This window comes from Lepidochelys kempii, chromosome 1 (genome assembly GCF_965140265.1).
Source record: "Lepidochelys kempii isolate rLepKem1 chromosome 1, rLepKem1.hap2, whole genome shotgun sequence".
Lineage (NCBI taxonomy): Eukaryota > Metazoa > Chordata > Testudines > Cheloniidae > Lepidochelys > Lepidochelys kempii.
In genome coordinates, this window is record NC_133256.1 from 256,991,249 (window position 1) to 257,014,618 (window position 23,370).

The 23,370-nt window shown below is 47.9% G+C and overlaps 3 protein-coding genes across 9 annotated transcripts in view; 2 read left to right on the forward strand and 1 right to left on the reverse strand.

Moving 5' to 3' along the window:
* Positions 1–8,613, forward strand: part of MICALL1 (MICAL like 1) — a 29,755-nt gene extending 21,142 nt beyond the window's left edge. For 4 of the 5 annotated variants that reach the window (XM_073325923.1, XM_073325900.1, XM_073325934.1 and 1 more), the window contains 8 exons: positions 19–497; positions 1,691–1,825; positions 2,630–2,756; positions 3,208–3,298; positions 3,810–3,883; positions 4,285–4,399; positions 4,808–4,854; positions 6,624–8,613. In XM_073325923.1, the coding sequence (XP_073182024.1) occupies positions 19–497; positions 1,691–1,825; positions 2,630–2,756; positions 3,208–3,298; positions 3,810–3,883; positions 4,285–4,399; positions 4,808–4,854; positions 6,624–6,739 (1,184 nt within the window). In that variant the 3' untranslated portion in view covers positions 6,740–8,613. Of the gene's footprint in view, positions 1–18; positions 498–1,690; positions 1,826–2,629; positions 2,757–3,207; positions 3,299–3,809; positions 3,884–4,284; positions 4,400–4,807; positions 4,855–6,623 lie in introns of those variants that run through there. The other variant, XM_073325915.1, reaches the window with a different exon arrangement.
* Positions 7,087–16,057, reverse strand: C1H22orf23 (chromosome 1 C22orf23 homolog). 3 transcript variants are annotated; one of them, XM_073325962.1, is made up of 7 exons: positions 15,819–16,057; positions 13,799–13,919; positions 12,487–12,549; positions 11,791–11,979; positions 11,132–11,266; positions 10,264–10,364; positions 7,087–9,939 (listed from the first exon to the last, which is right to left on the reverse strand). In XM_073325962.1, exons 2-7 carry the CDS (start codon positions 13,908–13,910, stop codon positions 9,835–9,837), a joined length of 705 nt encoding a protein of 234 aa, XP_073182063.1. In that variant the 5' UTR covers positions 13,911–13,919; positions 15,819–16,057; the 3' UTR covers positions 7,087–9,834. The 3 variants fall into 3 exon arrangements, with proteins under 3 accessions (XP_073182063.1, XP_073182072.1, XP_073182082.1); XM_073325971.1 differs by lacking the exon at positions 15,819–16,057 and adding an exon at positions 15,699–15,786; XM_073325981.1 differs by lacking the exon at positions 15,819–16,057 and adding an exon at positions 14,069–14,300.
* POLR2F (RNA polymerase II, I and III subunit F) lies at positions 15,869–22,517 on the forward strand. Its single transcript, XM_073325997.1, has 5 exons — positions 15,869–16,008; positions 16,369–16,438; positions 17,267–17,397; positions 20,129–20,200; positions 22,337–22,517. The coding sequence occupies exons 1-5, from the start codon at positions 15,989–15,991 to the stop codon at positions 22,425–22,427; spliced, it is 384 nt and encodes a 127-aa protein (XP_073182098.1). The 5' UTR covers positions 15,869–15,988; the 3' UTR covers positions 22,428–22,517.
* Positions 22,518–23,370: the final 853 nt, after the last annotated feature.

Consider the following 23,370-nt stretch of genomic DNA (forward strand, 5'->3'; position numbering starts at 1 on the left):
TCTCTCTTTCCTTTGTAGTTCACCACCCCATCTCCAGGCTCTCTCACTCAGAGCCATCCTCCTGCACCCCATCACCTGCCCTCAGCCTTGAGAGCATCAACTCCGAGTGTTCAGCCAAGGCTGCTGGTGACCTGGATGAGGCTTCAGTGCCCAAGAGCTCCTCCGAACCCACAGTCCATGCGCCAGCTGCTTCCAAGATCTCCTGTGCAGACACTCCACTCACCATTGTCTCCTCCAGTGAGAGCCCCGCAGCCCCAGCCAGCCTGTCTGCCAACTCCTCCTTCTCTTCCTCCAGTGAGCTGGCCAGCTCCAGTGGGGAGGCACAGGGGGGAGCTCAGCAAACCAGCAGGAGCTTTTCTGCCAGCAATTTAAAGACCAGCCCCAGCCCACTGCCCCCCAAGCCTCCTGCTGGTGCTAGTCCCACACCCACCCCGTTGGCCTCAGACACAGGTGGAGGAGGCCCCAAGAATTCCCCATCGCCCAAGCCGCAGCTGAAGGTAGGTTGGTGCATTTCTCCTAATTTCTCCTTTTCTCCCACCCCTCACCATCCCTCATCACAACAATCATCCTATCCTCCAAGGAGGCCCGTTGGAGATGCCCTTCAGTGCCCTTTGGGAGGGGAAACCCACCCTTGCCAATAGGCCTCTGGTCTTGAGCTTCTTGCTGTTTTTCCACCTCTCCACCTGGAGACATCTCCACGCTGGAGCTGAGGGTCAGGCTACCAGTCACCAACTCTCTGCTATCATATGGTGATGTCTTCACCCCAAAGCAGCTCTGGCACCACCAAGTGGTGAGACTCTGTACTTTGGCTTTCAGCAGGAACATGCTGCTCTCGACCCATTTGTGCACCATTGTTGGCACAAAATATGACCACCAAGAGCCAGGTCAGGCAGAGCTAGAGCTAAGATTCTCACAGTTTGGTGGGGTAAGTGCTAGGTAAATGGTAATCATGCTCTTATTCACCCTGCCTCATGGTACAAATCAAAACAAATGAAAACACTGCTCAAAGCAAAATAGCTTTTCATGCTATGATTAAGCTGTGGAACTCACTGCCACATGACATTACTGAGGGAAATGACTTAGTGTGATCAAAAAAGACTAAATATTGATACAGATACGAATAGTATCTGCAGTGACACTGACTAGGATAAAATGATCAGGGATATAAATTCTTATGCCTCAGGGGACATGCTAATCACTGGTTGGAGTTAGGAAGACAAACCTCCCATCATGCAGTGAGATGCATTCTGGGGGTTTATATCTCCCTTGGAAGCATCCAAGGCTATCTGCTGTCATAGACAGGATACCAGAGTATCCAAAGGGCTGCCTACGCTCTTGAATTTTGTAGCTACAGTTCCCCACCAATGCAGCTCCGGCATGGAAGCAATAGTAGAAACTGTGGTGTAGACAGGACTTGGGTGTTTTTAGCACTCTGGTATCAAACCATGCTCTGGAGCTGCACTGGTGGGGAATTACACCTGCAGAGTTTGCTCCTGTAGACAAGGGCTGGTGGACCAGCTGTCTACTCCACCATGGTAGAAGTGGGGATAGTGGCTTAGCTGGACCATTGCTCTGCTCCAGTATGGTAGTTCTTGTGAGAGGGCGTTTGCTCCGTGTTCATAACCTGCCTGGGATCTGCTTTCTTGCTCTCTCCTGGGCACCAAATCATCTTCTTGTTTTTTTTCCCCAGTCTTCATGCAAAGAGAATCCCTTCAACCGGAAGTCGTCACCTGTCACCTCCCCCTCGGCACAGAAACCCCCAAAGGGATCCAAGCCAGCGCGCCCTCCTGCACCAGGACATGGCTTCCCGCTGATCAAACGCAAGGTAAAGGGGACAGAGAAGCACAGGGGCAAATGTCACCTCCGCACTGTCTGCTGGGACTGCAGCTCTGCTTGCTGAACCCCCATTTCCTTTCCTAGCTTCCAGCAGCGGGAGGGATGTGTGGCTGGCTGTTGAGGGATCTGCAGGATGGGTGGAGAGCCCCCTTGTGCGCACACACTGCCTAGAAGGCTCTTCAGAGGGGTGTACATTGACTTGCATCAGTAGTGGCTCCCTTTGGGAGCTGCAGGTTGGCCAGACTGCCTAGAACCAGCCACCCAGGGCCTGACTTTGACTCCCACTCTCTTCTCCCCTCCACTTGGGGAACGAAATGGTCTCTTCAGTCTCTGCCCCAGGCATGTCCTGATTCACCGTATGGCACAGCAATTGCCAGACCTCAAGAGGGAGTTGTCTGAACAAGAGGGGTGTGCTGAACGAGGGGGGTAAAGGGTATCCACACCACTCCCCCAAGATCACTGGGGGCCAGTTTGAGCTGTCGATGGAGAGAGATTTTAATGCGTGGGCTGCAAGTGCATCTTCCTCCAGCAGTGCCATTAGTCTGTGTGTGATGGAGCAGGGTGGTTTCCCCCAGGAGATGTTTGATTTTTTCTGATGCTGTGTTAGTCCTGTGGGAGGGAGTTGGTCACTCCCATTGCTCTCCCTCCTCCACAGAACAGTGCTAGTTTCCCCTGCTCTTTCCACTGCCTGTCAGGGAGTGCGTTGGGGTCCCCAGGCAGGATGCTGGAGCAGATGGGTCAAGGGCTGCCCAGGGAAATAGCAATGGGTGTTCCTGTTTGTGTGGTTTGGTAGGTCCAGGCGGATCAGTATGTCCCAGTGGAGGATATTTACGGAGAGATGGACACCATTGAGCAGCGGCTGGACGAGCTGGAGCACCGAGGGGTGGAACTGGAGGAGAAACTCCGTAGTGTCGAGAATGGTAACATGGATTGTACCAACCGTGGGGGTTGGGTGGGGATGGGGGAGGGGAAGAGAATATGTGTCATAGAGGATAGGGAATTTTAAGATGTAAGGGCTGTACCACCCATTATAGGGGGGAATGAGGAAGGAGAAGTAGTGGTAATATGCTCTCTGTTTAAGGCTAGGGTGATGAAGGATCAAGGGAGTTGAGTGGGGGAAGGGTGGGGCCATGCCAACTGGCTTGGGCTATGAGGAAAATGGATCAGAACCGTCACTTCCCCATGGGAGGCTGAGAACTGTTTAATTCACTCCACTTCTCATGTGTTCAGGCGCTGGATGAGGTCAGGTTGATTATAAGTGAATCTCTCCCTCCCCAGCGTGGCAGAGCCTGCCTTGGCCTGCTGCGTTGTGTGGGCAGAAAGCCCTGAGGAGCGTATCTGAATTCTTTCTCTGCCTGGTTTGACTGGCAGACAGCCCCGAGGACAGCCTGCTGGTGGACTGGTTCAAGCTCATCCACGAGAAGCACATGCTGGTGCGCCGTGAGTCTGAGCTCATCTACATGTGAGTAGGGGGAATGCACTGACATGCTGCCTCCAAAGCTGGGGAGGACGGAAGAGCTCCCTATTCCCACCTGAGATGCTTTACCAGAAGGCCCTGGTAGGCTTCCTGGTCAAGGGGTGGGGCTAGAGATCTATGAAGACATTTGACTCTTTGTCCAAGAGTACTTGGAACTCCCCAGAGACTGGAGCTGCAAGAGCTGTGGGCTTCCCTATAGCCAGTGCTCCTGCAGTGTTCCCCACTGCACCTCCTTCTGTAAGAGCCTGTGAGCTCCCTATAGCCACCATGCCTACATCAGTCTTTACTGGATGAGGCTGGGGCTAGCATTGCTGGGAGTACAGCCAAGGCTCCTGCCCTTTCACTGCAAGTCTCTTGATGGGTAAGGCTAAGGTCACAGTTGTTACTTTCAAACCTGACCCCATGGAGATCACTTCCCAGAGAGGACATCTGCTTTCCGGAGGGATCTCTCTGAGCCTTGCAATGGGTTTTTGATGGTGTTTCTCTTTCTTTGCAGTTATAAGCAGCAGAACTTGGAGCAGCGTCAGGCTGATGTAGAGTATGAACTGCGGTGCCTTCTCAATAAGCCGGGTAAATCTCTTGGTACTGGTGAAACACCACCCTGAGCAGGTTCTCTGTCCCCCCAATGCCCATTATACCTTCAGTCATGGCTAGTCCCTGGGTAAAAGGGACCAAATGAGACTTGCCTTTGATGGATATTAATACTCCTCCTTAAGTGGCTGCAGGGTGGCTGTTGAGTAACGAGGCAGTCCCTCCCCAGCACCAATTCCTGAGCATGCTGTCTAGGCTGTATTCCCAGTCCCTGCATTGAGAGGCCATCATTCTAACCTCGTATAGAGGTCCACAGAGTCATCTGCTAGGCTCAGGACAGGAATCAAACCCAGGTCTCTTGTATGGCACTCCATTCCCCTGAGCTCCTTGCCCAAGGGAAACTTAGTCATTTAACTCCCTGTCTTTTCTGGGGTGGGTAGCTAAGGACTGGACGGATGATGACCGAGAGAGGGAGACGGTGCTAATGCAGGAGCTGGTCACCATTATTGAACAACGTAATGCCATTGTCAACTGCCTGGACGAGGACCGGCAGAGGTAACATGGTGGAAAGGGGGAGATCTGGCCAAAACCCGGCTGCCTTTACTGCCCTGTCTGAGTGACACAGTGGAGAAGGTGGTGCAGCCCACCTGTATGGGGTGAACGTGTACTGTGTAATGCAACACCATGATGCCACTGTTACTGACAGAACTTCCGGAGGGTCCCCCGTTCCTTGTTCCTGTGAATCAATGCTACTGATTTGTGGGGATGGTGTGTGTCTGTGTATCTCTGGATGATGTCTGTCCTGGTATGTGTATATGGGGAATATGTCATAACTGTAGCAAGGGATTATGGGATACCAATGACCATAGTGGTCATGAGCAGTGGGGAGCTCTTCTCTTCCAACAATGTTGTGGCTGTTGTCCTCAGAGTGGAATCTCAACAGTTTCCCACTGTTTCTTTCAGAGAGGAAGAGGAGGATAAATTGTTGGAAGCCATGATTAAAAAGAAAGGTAAGAAAGTGAATGGGAGCCTCATTCCAATACTGGAGGACTTCAGAGTCCTGGTGGCTCTCTCTCGCTCCCAAGGAGAGGGCAGAAGAATAAAGGGCATTAGTATAAATGCACATGAACATGTGTATGTGTCGAGAGATTTATTCTATTCTATATAGGTTCTTATATCACACCCACCACTTCTGAGAATCTTCCACAAACGCATTATGTAATCTGAGTAGCCCCCGTCACCTTTTCTCCTCTCCTCCTCTTCCCAGAGGGAGAAGTGTGTGCAGGGGAGTGTGTTAGAATGTATAGATAATATACACACACGTTGGTATGTGTTTATGTTAGAGAAGGCAAAGTCAAAGAAATATACTTTGCACTTGGAGCAGAAGGTGGTGAGGTTTGTGTTGGATGAATGCACTATAAGGTGGGTAGAAAGTTGGCTAGATTGTCGGGCTCAACGGGTAGTGATCAATGGCTCCATGTCTAGTTGGCAGCCAGTGTCAAGTGGAGTGCCCCAGGGTCGGTCCTGGGGCCGGTTTTGTTCAATATCTTCATAAATGATCTGGAGGATGGTGTGGTTTGCACTCTCAGCAAATTTGCGGATGATACTAAACTGGGAGGAGTGGTAGATACGCTGGAGGGCAGGGATAGGATACAGAGGGACCTAGACAAATTGGAGGATTGGGCCAAAAGAAATCTGATGAGGTTCAATAAGGATAAGTGCAGGGTCCTGCACTTAGGACGGAAGAACCCAATGCACAGCTACAGACTAGGGACCGAATGGCTAGGCAGCAGTTCTGTGGAAAAGGACCTAGGGGTGACAGTGGACGAGAAGCTGGGTATGATTCAGCAGCGTGCCCTTGTTGCCAAGAAGGCCAATGGCATTTTGGGATGTATAAGTAGGGGCATAGCGAGCAGATTGAGGGACGTGATCGTCCCCCTCTATTCGACATTGGTGAGGTCTCATCTGGAGTACTGTGTCCAGTTTTGGGCCCCACACTACAAGAAGGATGTGGATAAATTGGAGAGAGTCCAGCGAAGGGCAACAAAAATGATTAGGGGTCTGGAACACATGACTTATGAGGAGAGGCTGAGGGAACTGGGATTGTTTAGTCTGCAGAAGAGAAGAATGAGGGGGGGGATTTGATAGCTGCTTTCAACTACCTGAGAGGTGGTTCCAGAGAGGATGGTTCTAGACTATTCTCAGTGGTAGAAGAGGACAGGACAAGGAGTAATGGTCTCAAGTTGCAGTGGGGGAGGTTTAGGTTGGATATTAGGAAAAACTTTTTCACTAGGAGGGTAGTGAAACACTGGAATGCGTTACCTAGGGAGGTGGTAGAATCTCCTTCCTTAGAAGTTTTTAAGGTCAGGCTTGACAAAGCCCTGGTTGGGATGATTTAGTTGGGGATTGGGCCTGCTTTGAACAGGGGGTTGGACTAGATGACCTCCTGAGGTCCCTTCCAATCCTGATATTCTATGATTCTATGGTCCTCAATTCCTGTGGGAGTTCATTCCACAGTCTGAGAACAGCTCCTGAGAAAGCTCTGTCTCCTGTGTCTAATCTCAGGAACCTGCAGTGAAAGTGTAAGTGTGGGTATGTCTCCCTCTCTAATCTCAGTGACCTGCCCTGAATGTGTGTGTGTTTTCATTGAGGCACTGGTGGCTCACACAGATGCATGCATCAAGTAGTTTAGCCCCAGTCTGCATACATCACACAGGTGGGGCATCACTCCTGGGCTCTGTCCTTTAGAAAATAACCTCTCCCTGCAACTCTTCTTCAGAATTTCACAAGGAAACTGAGGGCAAGAAGAAAGGAAAGTTCAAGCCCATGAAGGTGCTGAAGCTGCTTGGCAATAAACATGAATCAAAGAGCAAGTCACCCAAGGAGAAAAGCTAGAGCAGGAGCAAGCCAGAAGCAAGGATGGATGCACTGCTGTCCGACTGCATCAGCCCTCCCTGTGGCTGGCTGGATACCTGCCACTGGGGCTCCTGCCTCCCACTCCTTTCCAGAAGCTGTCTCTCCCCTCTCGTCAACCCCCACATGCCAACCCCGATTTCTCCCAGGGAAACTCAGCTTTCAGCCACAGATGTGGAGTTGCCCGAAAAAGAGGAGACATGGCGAGTCTGATCAACAGTACTCCCCCTTCCTAAGGCTGTTGGGAGCCTAATCAGAGGAGCAAAGTTACTATCCACAAGCTTTGGGGAGTGGGGAGGAGGTGAAATAGCTTTAGGAGACATTACCCAGTTGTGTTTCTTATTATTATTATTTTATTATTAACTGTCTGAGCAGTAAGTAAAGGATTTTGGTGTTTGTGGGAAACTTGCACTAATCGCCCCGTCCCTCACTCTAACTGTGATAGTCACATGTGCCTCGTACTCTCTGCCTTGGGGGACTGTACACAGTTGTCCCTCCCCAACCTCCAGTTCTTTCCCTTGCAGTCAGAATTCCCACTCTTAACTTTTGTAAAAGACTCTGGGGTTTATAAGAAGGATTATTTTATTGGCTCTAAATTCACACTGAAAAACTAAACAAAAATGAAAGAACCCCCCCAAAACTTTCCATGCCTTAAGTTCCTTAAAAAAAAAAAAAAAAAAAAGTCACCACTGTCCTGTTTGTGAAGAGATTCCCCTCTCCCAACGACGCACCCCACGAGCATCAGGGCTGAGCGGTATCAATGACAGGGCTAGGTGGAACGGCTAAGGAAAAGGGATTATGGGGAGTCTAATTGGACATATCCAAGATACCCCACCCAGGACATCTAACCCTCACTGCAGCTGCTAAATAGACCCACTCTTGTGGTTTTGGGGGGGCAGGGAGGGAGGAACATTCTTTTTCCAGGGAAGGGGAAAAGAATGCAAGACTTTATTCAGGGCCAGCAAGGTTGTCCTGTTGCCTTGCTCTCTAGTGCTGCCCTCTGCCAGCTTGGGGAGTGGGGAGGGAATCTCAGCTGACCCTTCTCCAGCTTTGTCTGTATTTATAATTTTAAAAGTGCAAAAGGGGGGATTTGGGGTTTTTTTTATAGCTTCATTACTAGATGGATTCAACCCCACCCGGCTTTTTAAACCCTTGTTTGATTTGTCGTGTATATGCATTGGGGGATGGGGAGAGCAGTCTTCTCTCCTTCCTTTCTTTTTTCTGCCTTCTCTAAGGTGAGGAGCTATTTATTGAGCTGTTTGATTGGTCTGAGTTAGACACTGAGTCTTGTGGGTGTTGGTTGGTCAGCTGTTGTCTTGCCTTGTTAGCAGAGTAACTACCAGCCCAGAGCAAACTGCTGCATTCCCTTTATAAAAATACTACAGGTTTGATCCAAACCACTCTTGCTTCCAGCAGTGTCCTGGACCATTGCTGGAGTATATTTTTATACAGAAAAAATCCCTGTTTACAAAACCATTGAGGGAGCTGAGTTTATCATGTTGCTCCCAAGGGCCACCAGTACTGGTTGGGGCAGCGTACTCAGCCCCTAGGAATGGAGGGCCCCATCACACTCTTGCAACCCCCAACAGGCTGATCCAGGAGCAGTGGCCACCTTTCTATGGTCATCTCTGGGCAGGGGAGATCCCAAAGCACAACTTACCCTCTCCAAAGCAAAGCAGTCAATTTGGCCTTGTAGAGTGCGGCCGAGCCACTGTCAAAGGCCATGAGAATTGCTGCAGTCTGACACCCCCAGTCCTACTCCCTTCAGTATTTTGATTTGTAAACTGCTACACTGTACTAACTCTGGGATTGCCATTCAGCTACAGAAAAATAAAACCAGTGGAATTAAAAAACTACTGCCACCCTTTGTTGCTTATCCTTACCCGTGCTTGGCTCACCTTAGGTACCTGATTACCTCGGTAGCACATGCACCTCTTAATCTCAGGGTTATGGGTTTGAGTCCAATGTTGGGTACTTGCCTGGCTTGTGGAGGTTTGATGGATTTACTGCTGACAAATAGTTCAGCCTCTGAATTTAAGAAAAGGATGAGATTGGGGATTCCAACCGCCTCTTGGTTCAATACAGGGGTAACTGGGTGAAATTGTTTAGCTTGTGTTATGGAGGAGGTAGGACTAGTAATGATCCCTTCTGGCTTTAAAATCTATGAATACCTTGGCCCCCTGCCTTTGGCCATGTCAATCCTTGTCAAGATGTTCCAAGGGAACAGAAAACAAAGGATCATGGAACAGACTCTCCTGTGCTGTGAACCTGAACATGAACTCCTCCCTGGCCCAACCCAGTGTAGCCGTGTTTAAGCCTGCATGTTTTAGTGCATGAGCAAGAGACAAGTTCCTAGACACACACACACACACAATCTCTCCAAGATGCAATCACATTAAAATTAAGGCTAACATTTATGTAAGGCAGTGTGGTTGCTCCTCCCTCACCTGCTCTGCAGCAGTAGCTGGCAGAGTTTCCAGGGCTGTGCTGACATGAGTGATGATATGGATTCAGTGATGAGGAAGTAAACAATCACATTAATTTTCAGCTTCCACCAGAAACAACCAGAACCCCCAGAGTTTGGGCCATATAAAGGGACAGAGATTTTCCTTCCGGGTGTCTGTTGTGCAGATCAGCTTTGTTCTGACACCTTAAGGCGTGTGCCATAGGTGGAAGGAGACCTTGCTTCACCATTTTTCAGAGGCGACTGGAGCATGCTGAGGTCTTTTCATCTCCTCCTAGCCCCTCCAGAGGGAGGGAACCAGGCTAACTCCCTGATTTGGTTCACCTAACCATCAAGTTCACCCAGCCATGAAACAGCTGCCTGAAGGGAGACTAGTCAGTGTTGGTAGGATTTTGCAAAGACTTTCTCCTGTTATGTACTATGCATAAATAGTTACTGCCCTCTTGGGTTTATGCAACAGGTGCTACTGACATTCCTCCAAGAGGATCTGCCTTAGATGGATAGGCATAGACCAGTTCTGTGACCCTTCTATGGTGGAGGCCCAGCCCTGTTGGAAGGGCAAGGAAAGAAGGGGCGGGAATGGTCTGCTCTGGTGTGTGGTCGTGGTCTTGGTCTAGCTATTGGGATCAGCTTTGTTCCCTACAGGGAGGATTTTTGCCATTGCCTCTCTCACGTCCTCACTCCTCTTCTTATCGATGATCTCCATCTCCCGCAGTTTCTGCAAAGAGCAGATCAAAAAGGATGTATTGGTGAGAATGCCAGAAGCTCCTATTTCCTGCCAAGCCTGAGAATGAAGGATCCTCTTCCCCAGTGAAATTACATAGAGAAATGACAAAGGGGCTGGAGGCCTCTCTCCTGCCCCAACCTCCTAAATTCATCCCTCTTTTTCTACCTCATCCCCTAAAAGAAAATGCCGGGCTCTCCTCCTCCCAAATCGAGGCCACATCTAGTTATTGGATAGAAACCCTAGAACTCAGATCCTCCAACACCGAGGTTCCCTCAATCCAACATGCTGCAGGGGCCAGAGGGGTTCCCAAGGTACCTGTGAGATTTGAGTGAGGATGATCCCTCGATACTGCTTGCTCTGGCCCAGAGCCTCCATCTCTGCCAGGAATTCCTTCCTCTCCTGAATTTCAGTCACCACTGAGTCCAAGAGAAAGAGACATGGACAGAACCAGTCAAAGTGGGGACACACCAGCATTGCCTGAACTCTGACCTCCCCACTTCCCAGCCCTGTTAGAATGGGGGGTGGGGGGTAATATCTAGAATGACACTGACTTTGCCCTCATCACCACAGTATCTTAGCACCCCCTGCATTTAAGGATAGAAATAGCCATCTCTTTATTTCTCTCTCTTCCTGGCCTATAGGAAATACAGTTTGATTTGGGGCTGGGGCGTGTTTGTAAAAGCTTATTCAGTGCAGTGGAATGCTGGGACTCACCCCACAGGATTCTACATGCCAAAGCAGAGCAGTGGTCCAGCTAAGGCCCAGTCTACATTAAAAGTTTTGCCAACTTTATTGGTTCAGAGTGTGAAAAAAATCACGCCCCAAACTGACATAGCTATGTCAGCAAAAGTCCTACTGTAGGTGCAGTTATACTAGCAAAAAAGTGTTTTTGCCAGTGTAGCTTATTTTATATGGGGAAGTGGTATAAACTATACTGCCAAAAGCACTTTTCTGCTGGTATGAGCTGCATCTCCACTAGAAGGGTTTGCTGGTATAGCTATGGTACTGTACTACTAGTGTAGCTATATCGGCAAAACTTTCTAGTCTAGATAAGGTCTAATCCAGCATCCCACCTGCCACAACAAATCTCAGCTCACTAGTGCATGAAGCCCACCACTCTGCCTTTTGTAAGGGGCCTGTATCTAAGGCCTTCCTTTGTGCCTTGGCCTATTTCCATACGTACGTTCTTCAAACCGGTCAGGTTCAGGTATTTCCTCTTCCTCTGTCTGCACTGGCTTCTGCTGTGGCTTCTGCTCCACCATGTCCTTTCCAGTCGCTAGGATATTTTGGAGCCTTTGCTTCTCCCTCTCTAAGTCGCCTGTGGAAAATAAAGAAAACAAATATTTGCCAGACTGAGGCAGAAGTGCAGTCTCCCCACCAAGGCCCTGCTGGCAGCTGTGCCTGGACACACACAGCTGGAGATTCTATATAAGTAATTTCACAGGAAATATCTATCACGGTACATCCCATTCCCATCCTATACACAGCACGGGCACTACATGTACTGTACTGACAGCAAAAGTCCCAGCTCCATTTACATCAGTGGTCTGATATCAGTTTATAAGCCATAAAGTTATGAGAGAATTGCACTGTCACAATAAGGTAAAGTGAAATCCTGTTCTGTCAATGAGCCACCCAGCCAGCAGGCAGGGTTAGGATGTGAAGGTAGGCGCTGTCAAAAGTCCCCTCACAGCTCTGGCTTTTGTGCACCTGCCAGTGGATTAGAGAGAAGGCAGAAGGAGGTTGGAAAGCAGACAAGAGTGTTCTGGAGACTGGAGGAAAATGGGAGGAAAGGAAAGAGAGGAGGCAAAACTGATCCCTTAGCAAAATTTGCTCACTTACGAGTGGCCCGGGGTTTGAATTTCTCTCGGGTGTAGGCATCACCTGCCCGGCAGATCTCGGCAGGTCGGAGATGAGGTCTGGCCAACAGAGTGACTGAAAGACAAGGCTTTGGTGGAGAGGATGCAGGCTGTGCAAGCTGTGGTTCTTTGCTGGATGTTGGGTTGCAGTGAGTGGGCAGGGAAACACCTCCTGGGAAAGGAAGGGAAGACAATGGCAGGTTAGGAACAGCGGAGTCTGTAGGTTGGTGATATCCCTGGATCACATAATGCAGTTCCAGTATTAGTCTCATTCCCTGGACCAGTTACATGGGGAAATCCCATCCAGTCCTTATTAATAGCTACCAAATTTAGCCTTAAATGATGGAGATTAGATGGGGGGTTCAAGAGAGGAAGACTGTACTCCATGAGAGCAGCTTCCATTACTGTTGTATGATGAAAGAGATGAGAACAGCTGCGGTGGACCAAATGCTGAGGAGAAAGAAATACCACCCCCCAATTTCTTCCCATTCCTCCAGTCTATAGGCAAATACCCTCTGTAAAAAGAATGCTCTATGTATCTGGGCCGCATGAATGCTTCACCACAGCAGCTGTAAGGTGTACATAGGGGTTAGGAGCAGAAGGTCAATAAGCAGCAACCTGCAGAAGGCAGAGTGCATGTGTGGGGGTTGGGGGTGGACAAAGCTGAGGCATCACTCACGTTTCATGCAGTTCATAAGGTGGCGTTGCTGGAAATTGGTAAGTCTGGATTCCTTCATCATCACTGAAAGGAAAAAACCATCTATAAAGACCCCAGCCTGAGAACTCAGCAGAAACAGCCTGAGGAACTACCTGTTCACTTTAGGCAACCAGAACAAAAGAGGGGAACGGCTTTGGAGGAAACTCCATATTTGTAATCGAGATCCTTTGGGAAAAGACCCAAGTGATTCATGATTCCTAAAAGATTTAGGCTGAGAATTTCAAAAGTGGGTGCCTAAAGTTAGGTTACTAACTCCATGTTTACACACCTAAATAAGTGGCCTAATTTTCAAAAGTATTGGCATTCTCCCTCATAAAAAAGGAAACACCAGCTTTAAAAATGGTACATAAGGGCTGTGGTGGAGGTAAAACTGTTCTCCCAAATTCGAAAGCAAATGAGAACAGCATTTGCAGTAACAGTAGCAAGGGAACTAGTTATAAGAGCTTTAGCTGATCACCAATTGGGGGATCAGGATGGCATTACCCACATGGCATTGTAATGTGGAATTAGTACAACAAAGGGCTTTTATGTCTTCAACTTCGGCAATGGTAGGAGAAGGGAGACAGAACGAGGTTATTATTTAATATGTTGTAGAACCCAGAAGTCTGCTTGGCAATAGCTGTTGTGTAAAAATCTAGAGTGACTGACAGGTAGATTGGATTAGACAGGCACTTTACAGGAAATACACAGAAGACAGGTTCCTGCCCTGAAAAGCTTATACGCTAAATGATGGATTTGAGATGTGAGAATATAACAGAGAGCAGGAAAGAGATGGGTGAGGAATGGCATGGGTTACGGTGATACAATGATGGCTTAGGTCAGTTTAGGCAGATATACAGTTTAGTGGTTCAAATTGTGTATGTGGAGAAGAGGGGGTTGCAGAAGGGGTCTTTAGGAGTTATTTTAATAAGATGAGGAAGGAGGATGAGAGAATGGATTTAGGAAGAGCATTCCAAGCACCACAAGCAACACTGAGTACTAATGTTTTTTCTCTTCTATGTAGGTTCTTTCACCATCTTAATCACTGTGGTACCTGGGCACCTGCCAGTAGTGCATTAAGCGAGATGACTAACATCTGTTAGATGTGGTTCGTTCTCTCTTTTATCTTCGCCACGGGAGAGAACTGTGTGAGCAGTAGAGTGTTTTGGTTTGTTTTTTTTTAAATGTACATACTGCTGTTATAAATGGAACAATGATCAAGCCAGAAGCATGATATGAGTTTAAAGGGGGGTCAATGGCCTTTTCAGTGTACTCCATTCTGTCTTCCTGTTACCTTTCATCAGCTCTTTTGTTTCTTGGCCATAATGAGTTGTCCCTGGAGAATGCCAGAAACCAGTTCCTTTTGGGACAGCTGGCGCTGCTCTTCTTCCCTCCTGGGAAGACATTGTGAAACCCTGAAAATGACAGTGAGGCAAGGAGTCAGGAAATAATATTCAACTTTTAATGGTTCAACTCAAAAGAACATTCTCTCTTCACAGCCCTCAGTCATTCTAGGGTCCCATTACACAGTCTCTAGTACCTCAAAATCAATCTTAATACTTACTTAAATATAGCTAATCCATTGAAGTCTTGACCCTGGAAAAGTTACCATAGTGTTTGAGGGACTGGCTGGAATCTCCCATGCCCTTTTTTATTCTCCCCTCTGTTGCAGTGACAAACCTGCTTCCAGTTGAGAAAGGTTGTGAAACCCTAGAATCCACCATAGTCATACTAAGCACTGCTCAGAGTGGAATACCTCAACACTGCAAATTAAGATGCTGTAATTGTAGCACAGGTAGACATACCCACACTAGTTTTAATCTACAGAGCGCAGGTAACAATGGTAGAGAAAGTGTGGGAGCATGGACTTCAGCATTGTTAGCAATCCAAGTATGTGCTAAGGGTCCCCTGCAGGCTTGTGCTGGGATTGTTAGCCTGCGCTGAAGCTCATGCCACCACGTCTTCGCTGCTACAGTTACCCATGCTAGCTCAATTAAAGCTGGTGTGGGTATGCTTAAACATACTACAATTACACCTTACTTTGCAGTGAAGCCATACCATGGGATGCATGGACTCAACACATTTACATACTTGATCTCAGAACATGGCATCCATGGCACTTTCTCTCCTGAGGGGATAACAGGTTTGCTGCCTGTTCTGAATATACCTAATGTAATCTGAAGAAGAGCTCTGTGTAGCTCAAAAGCTTGTCTCTTTCACCAGAAGTTGGTCCAATAAAAGATATTACCTCACCCACCTTGTCTCCCTATAAAATCTTAGTTAATGCTGGTTTGGTCTATAGCAGGGGTAGTCAATTATTTTTGTCAAGGTCCAAATTTCTGGGTCAAGGTATACCCAAGGTCCAGGTTCCGGGGGAAATAATAAAAAAATACTAACAATAATTATAATAAGTAAATAAAATAAAAAGATTTGGGGATCTGTTCAAAAGTGTCTGGCAGTCCAGATTTGGCCCAGTCTCCCTATTGACTACCCCTGGTCTATAGTCTTCAAGGATCTTTAGCACTGCCAGACACAAACACATGCACCCTTCCACCAGTCAACTCCCACCACTGGCTGAAGGAAACATCCTTTTCCCGTCACACGGGGTGCAGTGATGTAGGTTCAGTTCACATCTGTGATACCACAGATGACACCAGCATCCAATGCCCTAGAGAAGACACCTTGCTCCACAGTACAGTGCCACGGGGGGACACTCCTCACACCTTGGCACAATGCAACAGGGAGCTGTCCTCTCACCCCACTCTGCATTGCCACAGGACAGCGTCCCACCACAATGCAATGCCATGAAACAACACCCCATCAGCCCCATTGTGTAATGCAATAGGATGGCGCCCAGAGCAATGCCGTGGGGCAACACAATAATGCAACAAAGCAAGGCCCATGACCACACAGTGCAACGGCACCTGGTGTTGCCTCCAAGCCACCACATGCCACAGGGTGATGCCCCCCCCCCACCTGACACAATAATGGCCCCTCTCATGCCCAACAAGGGTGCAATGCTGTGATGTGCCACAGCCCCTCTCCCACACAGCGGGGCACCCAGGGCGGTGCAAGGCCCCCTTCAACGGGGCCTCGCCGCCACCCGGCGCCCAGTGGGAGGGGAAAGCCTATGGGGTGACGTCCCATCAGAGGCTCGGATGCCCCAGATGGCGAGAACGAAGTGCCAAGGCCACCTTCCAGTCTCCACGGAAACCCGTGCGGGTCCCTGACTGGCGGGTGGTCCGACCCCGGGGAGGGCGGAGATTCGGGTGCTCGCAGCGATTCCTTCCACCCCGCTCGATCCGCGCGCTCACCCGAAGTTAGCGGCTCCCGTTACCATGGGAACCCGCTCCCCCGCCCGCTTCCGCTGACGTCGGCGCCGGCCCCGGAAGTGGATGATTGGAGGTCGCCGGCCGCGCTCGTGGCCTGCGAGGAGGCCCCGCCGCTGGGAGGTCTGCGGGTGGTGGCGCGCCGGGCCGGCAGCATGTCCGACAACGAGGACAAGTGAGAAAGAGGCGGCGGGGGAGGGGGGCTCGTGCCCGGGGGTGAAGGGTCAGGAGGGGCTCGGCAGGGGGCGGCCCAGCGGGGTGGGGTGAGGACGCCAAGGGACGCGGGCTAGTGCGGGGGCGGGGAGGGTGTCGAGGGCAGCGGGTGGGGGGTATTGCAGGGGAGAAGCAGGGGGGCAGTGCCGGGTGGCCCGAGGGGGGCAGCGGGGTGGGGAGGCAGCAGGGCTGCGTTCGGTTCTCCGAGGTGGGCGGCGGCAGCAGCGGCAGCAGCAGCAGCAGCAGCCGCCGCCGCCGCCGCCTATCGGCTGGGATCTGGCTGTAGAGCGATAAGTGACCGTGTGTCTTTTGTCACCCACAGCTTTGATGGTGATGACTTTGACGATGTGGAGGAAGATGAAGGACTGGATGATTTGGAAAACGCAGAGGAGGTTCGTGCTCAAACCCTTCCTCCCCTCAGCACTCTGCATAGTGCCCACGTGCTTCACATAGCCTCCTTTTTTATACAGCGTTTACATTTTCCCCAGGCCACTCCCAGTTCCTGTCATCCAGGGAGCTAGTGACTGGGAATGGCAATTGAACCGAAGTCCCTACGATGGCACCTCAGGGTGCTGGCTCGTAGAGCACTCAGCTGCCATAAAAAAGATGGAGAAAAGTTGTTCTCTTGCCACAGAGGGCAGAACAAGACTCAGTGGGTTCACACTACAGCATAGCAGAGTTAGATTAAATCTCAGGAAACACTTCCTAACTGTAAGAACAATAGGACAATGGAATAGACGCCTAGGGAGGTTATGGAAACTCCTTCACTGGAGGTTTTCAAAAAGAGTCTGGATAGCCACCTGTCTTGGATGATTTAGATACAACAACTCCTGCATCTTGGTAGTGCGTTAGACTAGATGACCCTTGGGGTCCCTTCTAACCCTGTGATTCTATGATCTTGGTCCTATCACACTCTAGAGAGTGAGACACTGGGAATGGGATTAGAGCCCAAGTCTCCAATATGGAAGTTCAAAGAACCAGTTGTTAGGACACTGGACCCAGAACCTCAGAAAGCCAGTCTTGGGTATCTCTGTATATTAATCAGATAAATACACTTCCCAACTGGGCTTTCTACTCTGCCTTACTCAAAGTCCTTGGTTAGGATTCTGTGTAGACTTTAAACTTCATTCTTTGATGGTTCCACAGTCTGACAAAATCTGTTAAGGACCTAGAGCTCCCTCAATGTGCTTACAATAGCTTATATTCCTTTATTTCTTCAGGAGGGTCAAGAGAATGTAGAAATCCTTCCATCTGGAGAGAGACAGCAGGCAAATCAGAAGCGGATCACGACTCCGTACATGACCAAATATGAGCGAGCCAGAGTCCTGGGCACTCGTGCACTCCAGATAGCGTAAGTGCACTTGTTCCATGCCCCAGCCTTGGCAGTGGCATCTCATGACATTTTTCCATGTTTAAGTTATTCTTACTGTTCGGGATCTTCCATAGCTCTGAGGATTCCCCACCTGCCCTGTGAGGTTCTGTCTCATAGCTACTGCCAGCTGTGAAATGCAAGGGCTTGGAAATGGAAACTTGAGCCCCTAGACAAGTCTCTGCAGCCTTCCTAGAGCATTTTATCCAGGACAGTGCTACTGATGGCTTATGCTTTATGCCATCTGTCTCGGTTGCCTCTGAAGTGGGAGGCATTTCTCATCTGGAATCAGCCCTCTCTGCTTAAGTCAACAGGAGGGTGGGAGTAGTGTTCTAGGTGTATCTCCTTCCTTACCCAAGGGGAAACCAAACTCTGCTGAGAAACTCAGGATGTTTGCAAATGCCAAGACCCCAGGGGAAGTTCGAGTCTTCATCAACAAATGTCATAGGACTGTAGAAAGTATGAATGGAAAACATATGCCTAAACTTTTAGATTGCAATTATTTTGAGGGCAGGGACTGACTTTTACTTACTTGGGCAACAGCTGGGACAGCGGTGCCCCAGCTTGGTTAGTTTCCCCCCATTACTACACTCTAAATGTTGTTCATGTACCATCCCACCTGCTGCTCATGGAGGACTGCTTTCTGCTTTCTCTAGTGCTTTGTCCAGTCTAATTTTAAATTATGCAAGTCAATAGGTCTTGCGCTTTTTGCGAGACTGTACCACAGCCTAAGAATCTCAGCCTTAGGAAAGTTTATTTATATCCGTTTGAAATAATCCCTTTGCTTGTTTTCGTCCTGTTACTCATGGTTATACCCTTTCAAATCACCCCAAACAATTCCTCTCCCTTACACCTTACAAATAATTGTCAGTTTCAGAATGGTAGCTGTGTTATCTGTATCAGCAAAAAGAACGAGGAGTCCTTGTGGCACCTTAGAGGCACCTTGTGGCACCTTAACAAATTTATTTGAGCATAAGCTTTCGTGGGCTAAAACCCACTTCATCAGATCCATGCAGTGGAAAATACAGTAGGAAGATACATATATATATACACACACAGGGAACATGAAAAAATGGGTGTTCCCATACACACTATAACGAGAGTGATCAATTAAGGTGAACTATTATCAACAGGAGAAAAAAACTTTTGTAGTGATAATCAGGTTGGCCCATTTCCAACAGTTGACACGAAACTGAGAGTAATAGTAGGGGAGGAAAATAGTTTTACTTTGTGTAATGACCCATCCACTCCCAGTCTTTATTCAAGCCTAATTTAATGGTGTCCAGTTTGCAAATTAATTCCAATTCAGCAGTCTCTTGTTGGAGTCTGTTTTTGAAGTTTTTGTTGTTGTAATATTGCGACTTTTAGGTCTATAATCGAGTGACCAGGGAGATTGAAGTGTTCTCAGACTTGTTTTTGAATGTTATAATTCTTGATGTCTGATTTTGTGTCCATTTATTCTTTTACGTAGAGACAGTCCGGTTTGGCCAATGTACATAGCAGAGGGGCATTGTAGGTGGCTATTGAGTCTCTCCTTAGTCATTGCTTTGCAAAGATATTATTTGCCTGGCCATCATTTGGCAAAGCAATTCTTTGCATGTTCTTTTAATTCTCTGGAAGGCAAAAAAATTTAAAAAAAAAAAAAAGTTCTGAGCAATGAAGTGGGTCCACCATGGTTCAGAATCCAAAACAGGCTGGTGCCTGTTGCTACATTGTCTACTCAAGCTGTCTTTAATTCCAAATCTAGACCAGCAGCATCCCCTAGTGGCCAAGTGCACACATGCAGTAGAACCTCAGAGTTACGAACACCTTGGGAATGGAGCTTGTTTGTAACTCCCAATTGTTTGTAGCTCTGAAAAAAACATTATGGTGGTTCAGTCAAAAGGATACAACTGAACATTGACTTAATACAGCTTTGAAACTTTACTATGCAGAATAAAAATGCTGCTTTCCCCCTTTTTTTCCAGTAGTTTATGTTTAACACTATACTGTATTTGCCTTTTTGTTTTATTTTATTTTTTTTTGGTCTACTGCTGCTGCTGATTGCATACTTCTGGTTCTAAATGAGGTGTGTGGTTGACTGGTCAGTTTGTAACTCTGGTGTTCATAACTCTGAGGTTCTACTGTAATAGCACACGCTTCCTTTGCTGCCGTCTCTTAAAAGGAGAGGTATAGATAATCCTCATCTTTGACACCGCGCTCTCACATCCCCTCCAAAAAATACATTAAATTTTGAGGGGATAATGTCAGTGTGCCTTTTATTGGCTAATAAATGGTACTTATTACTGGGTTAATTTTAAAGTCACTGTTTTCTGTCCTCACATTAAAATATGTAGGAAGTGACCCCTGAAGGGGTGTGGGCTTCATTGTGAATCTCAAATCCCAGCCTGTGAGCAAAGACTGAGAGAAGGGCCTTCAACTAAAAACTCTGCCTGTGGCCACTTTTTACCCTGTCACTAACTGCCAGACATGCTACTGCCACAATAGGAAAGGATCTTGGGATGGGGATGAGAGAGATTCATGAAGAGCTTTGTCCTCCAAGCCAACAGAGACCTTACAAATCAGAATTGCACCTGTAATTCCGTCCTTCATACTCTGCTGGACTTTATCTGGGTAACAGTCATGTTTGTGAAGCAAGTATCCCCACATGCTTTACCATATTTCTTCCACTCTCTTCTGTCTCCCTCGTGATTGTGGATATCCTTCCTCTTAGGATGTGTGCTCCAGTTATGGTAGAGTTGGAAGGAGAGACAGATCCTCTGCTGATTGCAATGAAAGAACTCAAGTAAGTCCTGGAGATTTTGGCAGTGAGATATCCTTAGATTTACGTTCCTCTCCTCAACACCCCAATGATGACGGTTTATTTCCATTAGTTCCTGAGGCTACAGTTTGCACACTCTCATGATAACAGACGGGGAATACAATCTCCATGTTCATTCAGGCAATCTGTCCTTGCATCTGTGTCCCTCTAAATCAGGTTTGTGTCTAGAATGGAATTCCTGGCCTGGGAGTATGAATCCCCTTTCCTCTTTTCAGTTCGGAATCTGTTCCCAGCAGCAGGTAGCTTGGGTGTCTCTATTCTCCAGTCCTAAGAACTTCTGCAAAGTCCTACTGGTAGCAACATTTTCCTGTTTTACTTATTATATTTTGGAATTCGTATTTTTTCTTTAATAGGATCCTAAGGGCCCCATCATGAACTTGTTGGGGTCGGAGAAGTCTCTGATTGGAACTGATTCAAATGTAGCCATTTGGACAAATTCATATTTGCACATATTTCCCCTGAAAAAATAATGTTACTTAATAGATTAAAATCACTACAAACACATGGTGGCCACATTAAGAATTCCCTGACTCTCCACCTGTTCCCTCCTGTATTGTTTCTCCCTCCTTCCCAATTCCTTGTGCCATAGCTTCTGTGGCATATGAGAGAGAGAGACATGCATACACGCCTACTAGCTGCCTAGCCTGATTCCCGCCACCTCTCTGGCAGTGGAGCTTTGGATTGGTATCTGGATACTGACACACATCATTTGAATATCAACATACTCCAAAGAAGTGGATTTGTCACTTTTCATCTCCTTTCTGTAAATCATCTCACCTCTGGCTGTGTGAAAGTGTTGGGTGGAGGCTGTTGAGTGGGTGACTGGTGGGTCACAGCTCACCCTCCGTTCAGAACTCCCTGCTGGCCCAGAGTTCCGAGCACAGCCTGTGATCTAGCAGACCGGGCCATCAAATAGCAAACGGTTTCCCCACTTACACTCATCAGATACTGGTTTTTGAGTGGAACTGGTGTTTTTGTTTGGTTGGGATTTTTATGCTTCGATTCATTGTAGTTTGTCCTGCAGACTTTACACTCTCATGAGAGAGCCTTATCTTAACTGCATTCCTTCACCTTTGTCAGCAGCCAGTAACTTCTCAGTTTGTGCTCATGGCTGATCTCCTGAAACAGCCAGAGTTGGTTCTGGTCAGTGCTAGAGTGCAAGACCTGGGAAATAATCAGAGGTGTTGTAGGAAGTAGTAATTTTTCTTGACAGGGAGTGCTATGCCCTCTGTCAATACCAAGTCAATGCCTCAGGATGGTGCTAATTGAGTGCTTTGCTACTGGAGAGGCCATCTTTTGGATAAGACTTAAAACCATTATTCTGAATGCTTGTGACCATTAAAGATCCCATGTTGTTTTTCACAAACGTAGAGTTGTAAGCCTCAGGCCCTGGCCCAATTCCAATCTGGTTAATTACATTCTGCTGACTTAAAAATGCCTCATGTAGATTAAATTGAATTCAATGTTTTCTAACTTTCTGTCTTGAACTGTGGTGCACTGTTGCTGCGCACTGTTAGCAGCAGCTGCATTCTGATTTAGAGGCAGCCATTTTTGGTGGTGGTGGAAATGATCTCTGTTCTGTGCATATTTAAAATATATCTAGTACTTTGGATGAAAGATACTATGTAAATGTTAGTTGTTTATGAAATTCTTCACAACTCTCATTGCGCTATCTGAAGTGGTTTGTGGAGAACTCATCACTGTGGGTTTCCTGTCCGTCAGAACAGTAGCTTCATTTTTCAGTTCCATTGCCTCTCCCACATGCCTCTTGGGATGCGCAGTCTCGTACTGTTGTGATGTTCAGTGGCTTTAGATTGTTTCCAGTGTAGGAATTCGGCACTGCAAAGTGCTGAGCTCCTCAGTTTTTTGACTTCTTTGGGGGTCCACATCACCTTATAGGATCTGACCTTCCAAGGGAAAGAACTTTCACTATAATACCGAATCATGAGCACCCCACCACTACACCAGAAATCTGCTAATGAAACAAAACCAGTGAGTTACTAGCTCTCACCAGCATGGCACATCTGGACTTCTGTAGCTTGCTGAGAGGGTGTAATTAAAGCTTTGGCATTTCCATTTACCTCTCTGTCCTCTCTTCAGAGCTCGGAAGATTCCCATAATAATCCGCAGGTACCTGCCAGATGGAAGCTATGAAGACTGGGGTGTGGATGAGCTAATTATCACAGACTGACCTGCTTCCCGTCAATATCCCTGGTTCCTCCTTCATCTGCATATGCTTTTATTTTTGTTTATATTTGTGTAAATAAATAATAAAACCCCATTTTTAAGCAAATTGTGGGTTTTTTCCCCCCTTACACAGTTCAGTCTGCTGTGGCTGGCAGGAGATGGCCTCTTCCTCCTTTCCGTCAATTTAGATCTGTAGTTATTCCTTCCCTCTGCCTCAGCCAGCCCTGGCCTCTCTCTTTAGAAGCACAGTGCCTGTTAACTTGCTCTTAGGCTCACTGAGTAGTGTGAGGTGCCTTTCCCTCAGTGCTTCTGCCTCAGAAGCCCTGTGCTTGTAAGCTAGTGTAAAGATTGAGGGGAGCAGCTGTTCCCCCTACTTAGTGGCCCCTCATTATATTAAACCTTTGCTCTATAAAAATGATCCTGCAGCTGCCTAGCTTCCAGAAACCCTCTGAAGCAATTCTGAGCCCTCTGCCCACACCCCTTTTTACAACAGCCAGGGGTTGGAGTGGAGGAGACACCTCCATTGCCTTCCAGTAGACAGCAGGGCCTTTGTGCCCTGGAGCAGGTTGCCGTGGAAACCCCCAATTTCCTCTCTGATCAGGGCTGGCTCTGGGGGCTTCTCAGGAGTATCGTAGAGCCGCTCTCATCAAATCCCCCATTGTTTCTCCACTCCTGCCCCCCACTTCTTATCAATCACCAGGATCCCCTTTCAGTGGCAATGCCCCAGCAGGAAGCGCAGTTGCCGGCCTGAATCCCCACCAACTGGGAACCTGTTCAACAACTATAAGCGCAGTCTGTGCTTCTACTACATATACAGTCATCCCCTCACCCCATAAGTCTACCAATGTCTTAGCCATTGCCCTACTGTATGTATATGTGCCTTCCCCACCCCCACCCCTACAATAGTTAGAGAACCATTAACAGTTTGAGTATTTTTAAACAGTCTG

Excerpts from the sequence above, each read along its gene's own strand:
- C1H22orf23 (XM_073325962.1), bottom strand. The coding sequence starts at position 13,910 with ATGTCTTCCCAGGAGGGAAGAAGAGCAGCGCCAGCTGTCCCAAAAGGA. Across the intron at positions 11,267-11,790 it reads ATTCAAACCCCGGGCCACTC|GCGACTTAGAGAGGGAGAAG; the intron begins GTAAGTGAGCAA and ends TATTTTCCACAG. Across the intron at positions 9,940-10,263 it reads TCCTCACTCAAATCTCACAG|AAACTGCGGGAGATGGAGAT; the intron begins GTACCTTGGGAA and ends TGCTCTTTGCAG.
- POLR2F (XM_073325997.1), top strand. The coding sequence starts at position 15,989 with ATGTCCGACAACGAGGACAA. Across the intron at positions 16,009-16,368 it reads ATGTCCGACAACGAGGACAA|CTTTGATGGTGATGACTTTG; the intron begins GTGAGAAAGAGG and ends TGTCACCCACAG. Across the intron at positions 20,201-22,336 it reads ATTGCAATGAAAGAACTCAA|AGCTCGGAAGATTCCCATAA; the intron begins GTAAGTCCTGGA and ends TCCTCTCTTCAG.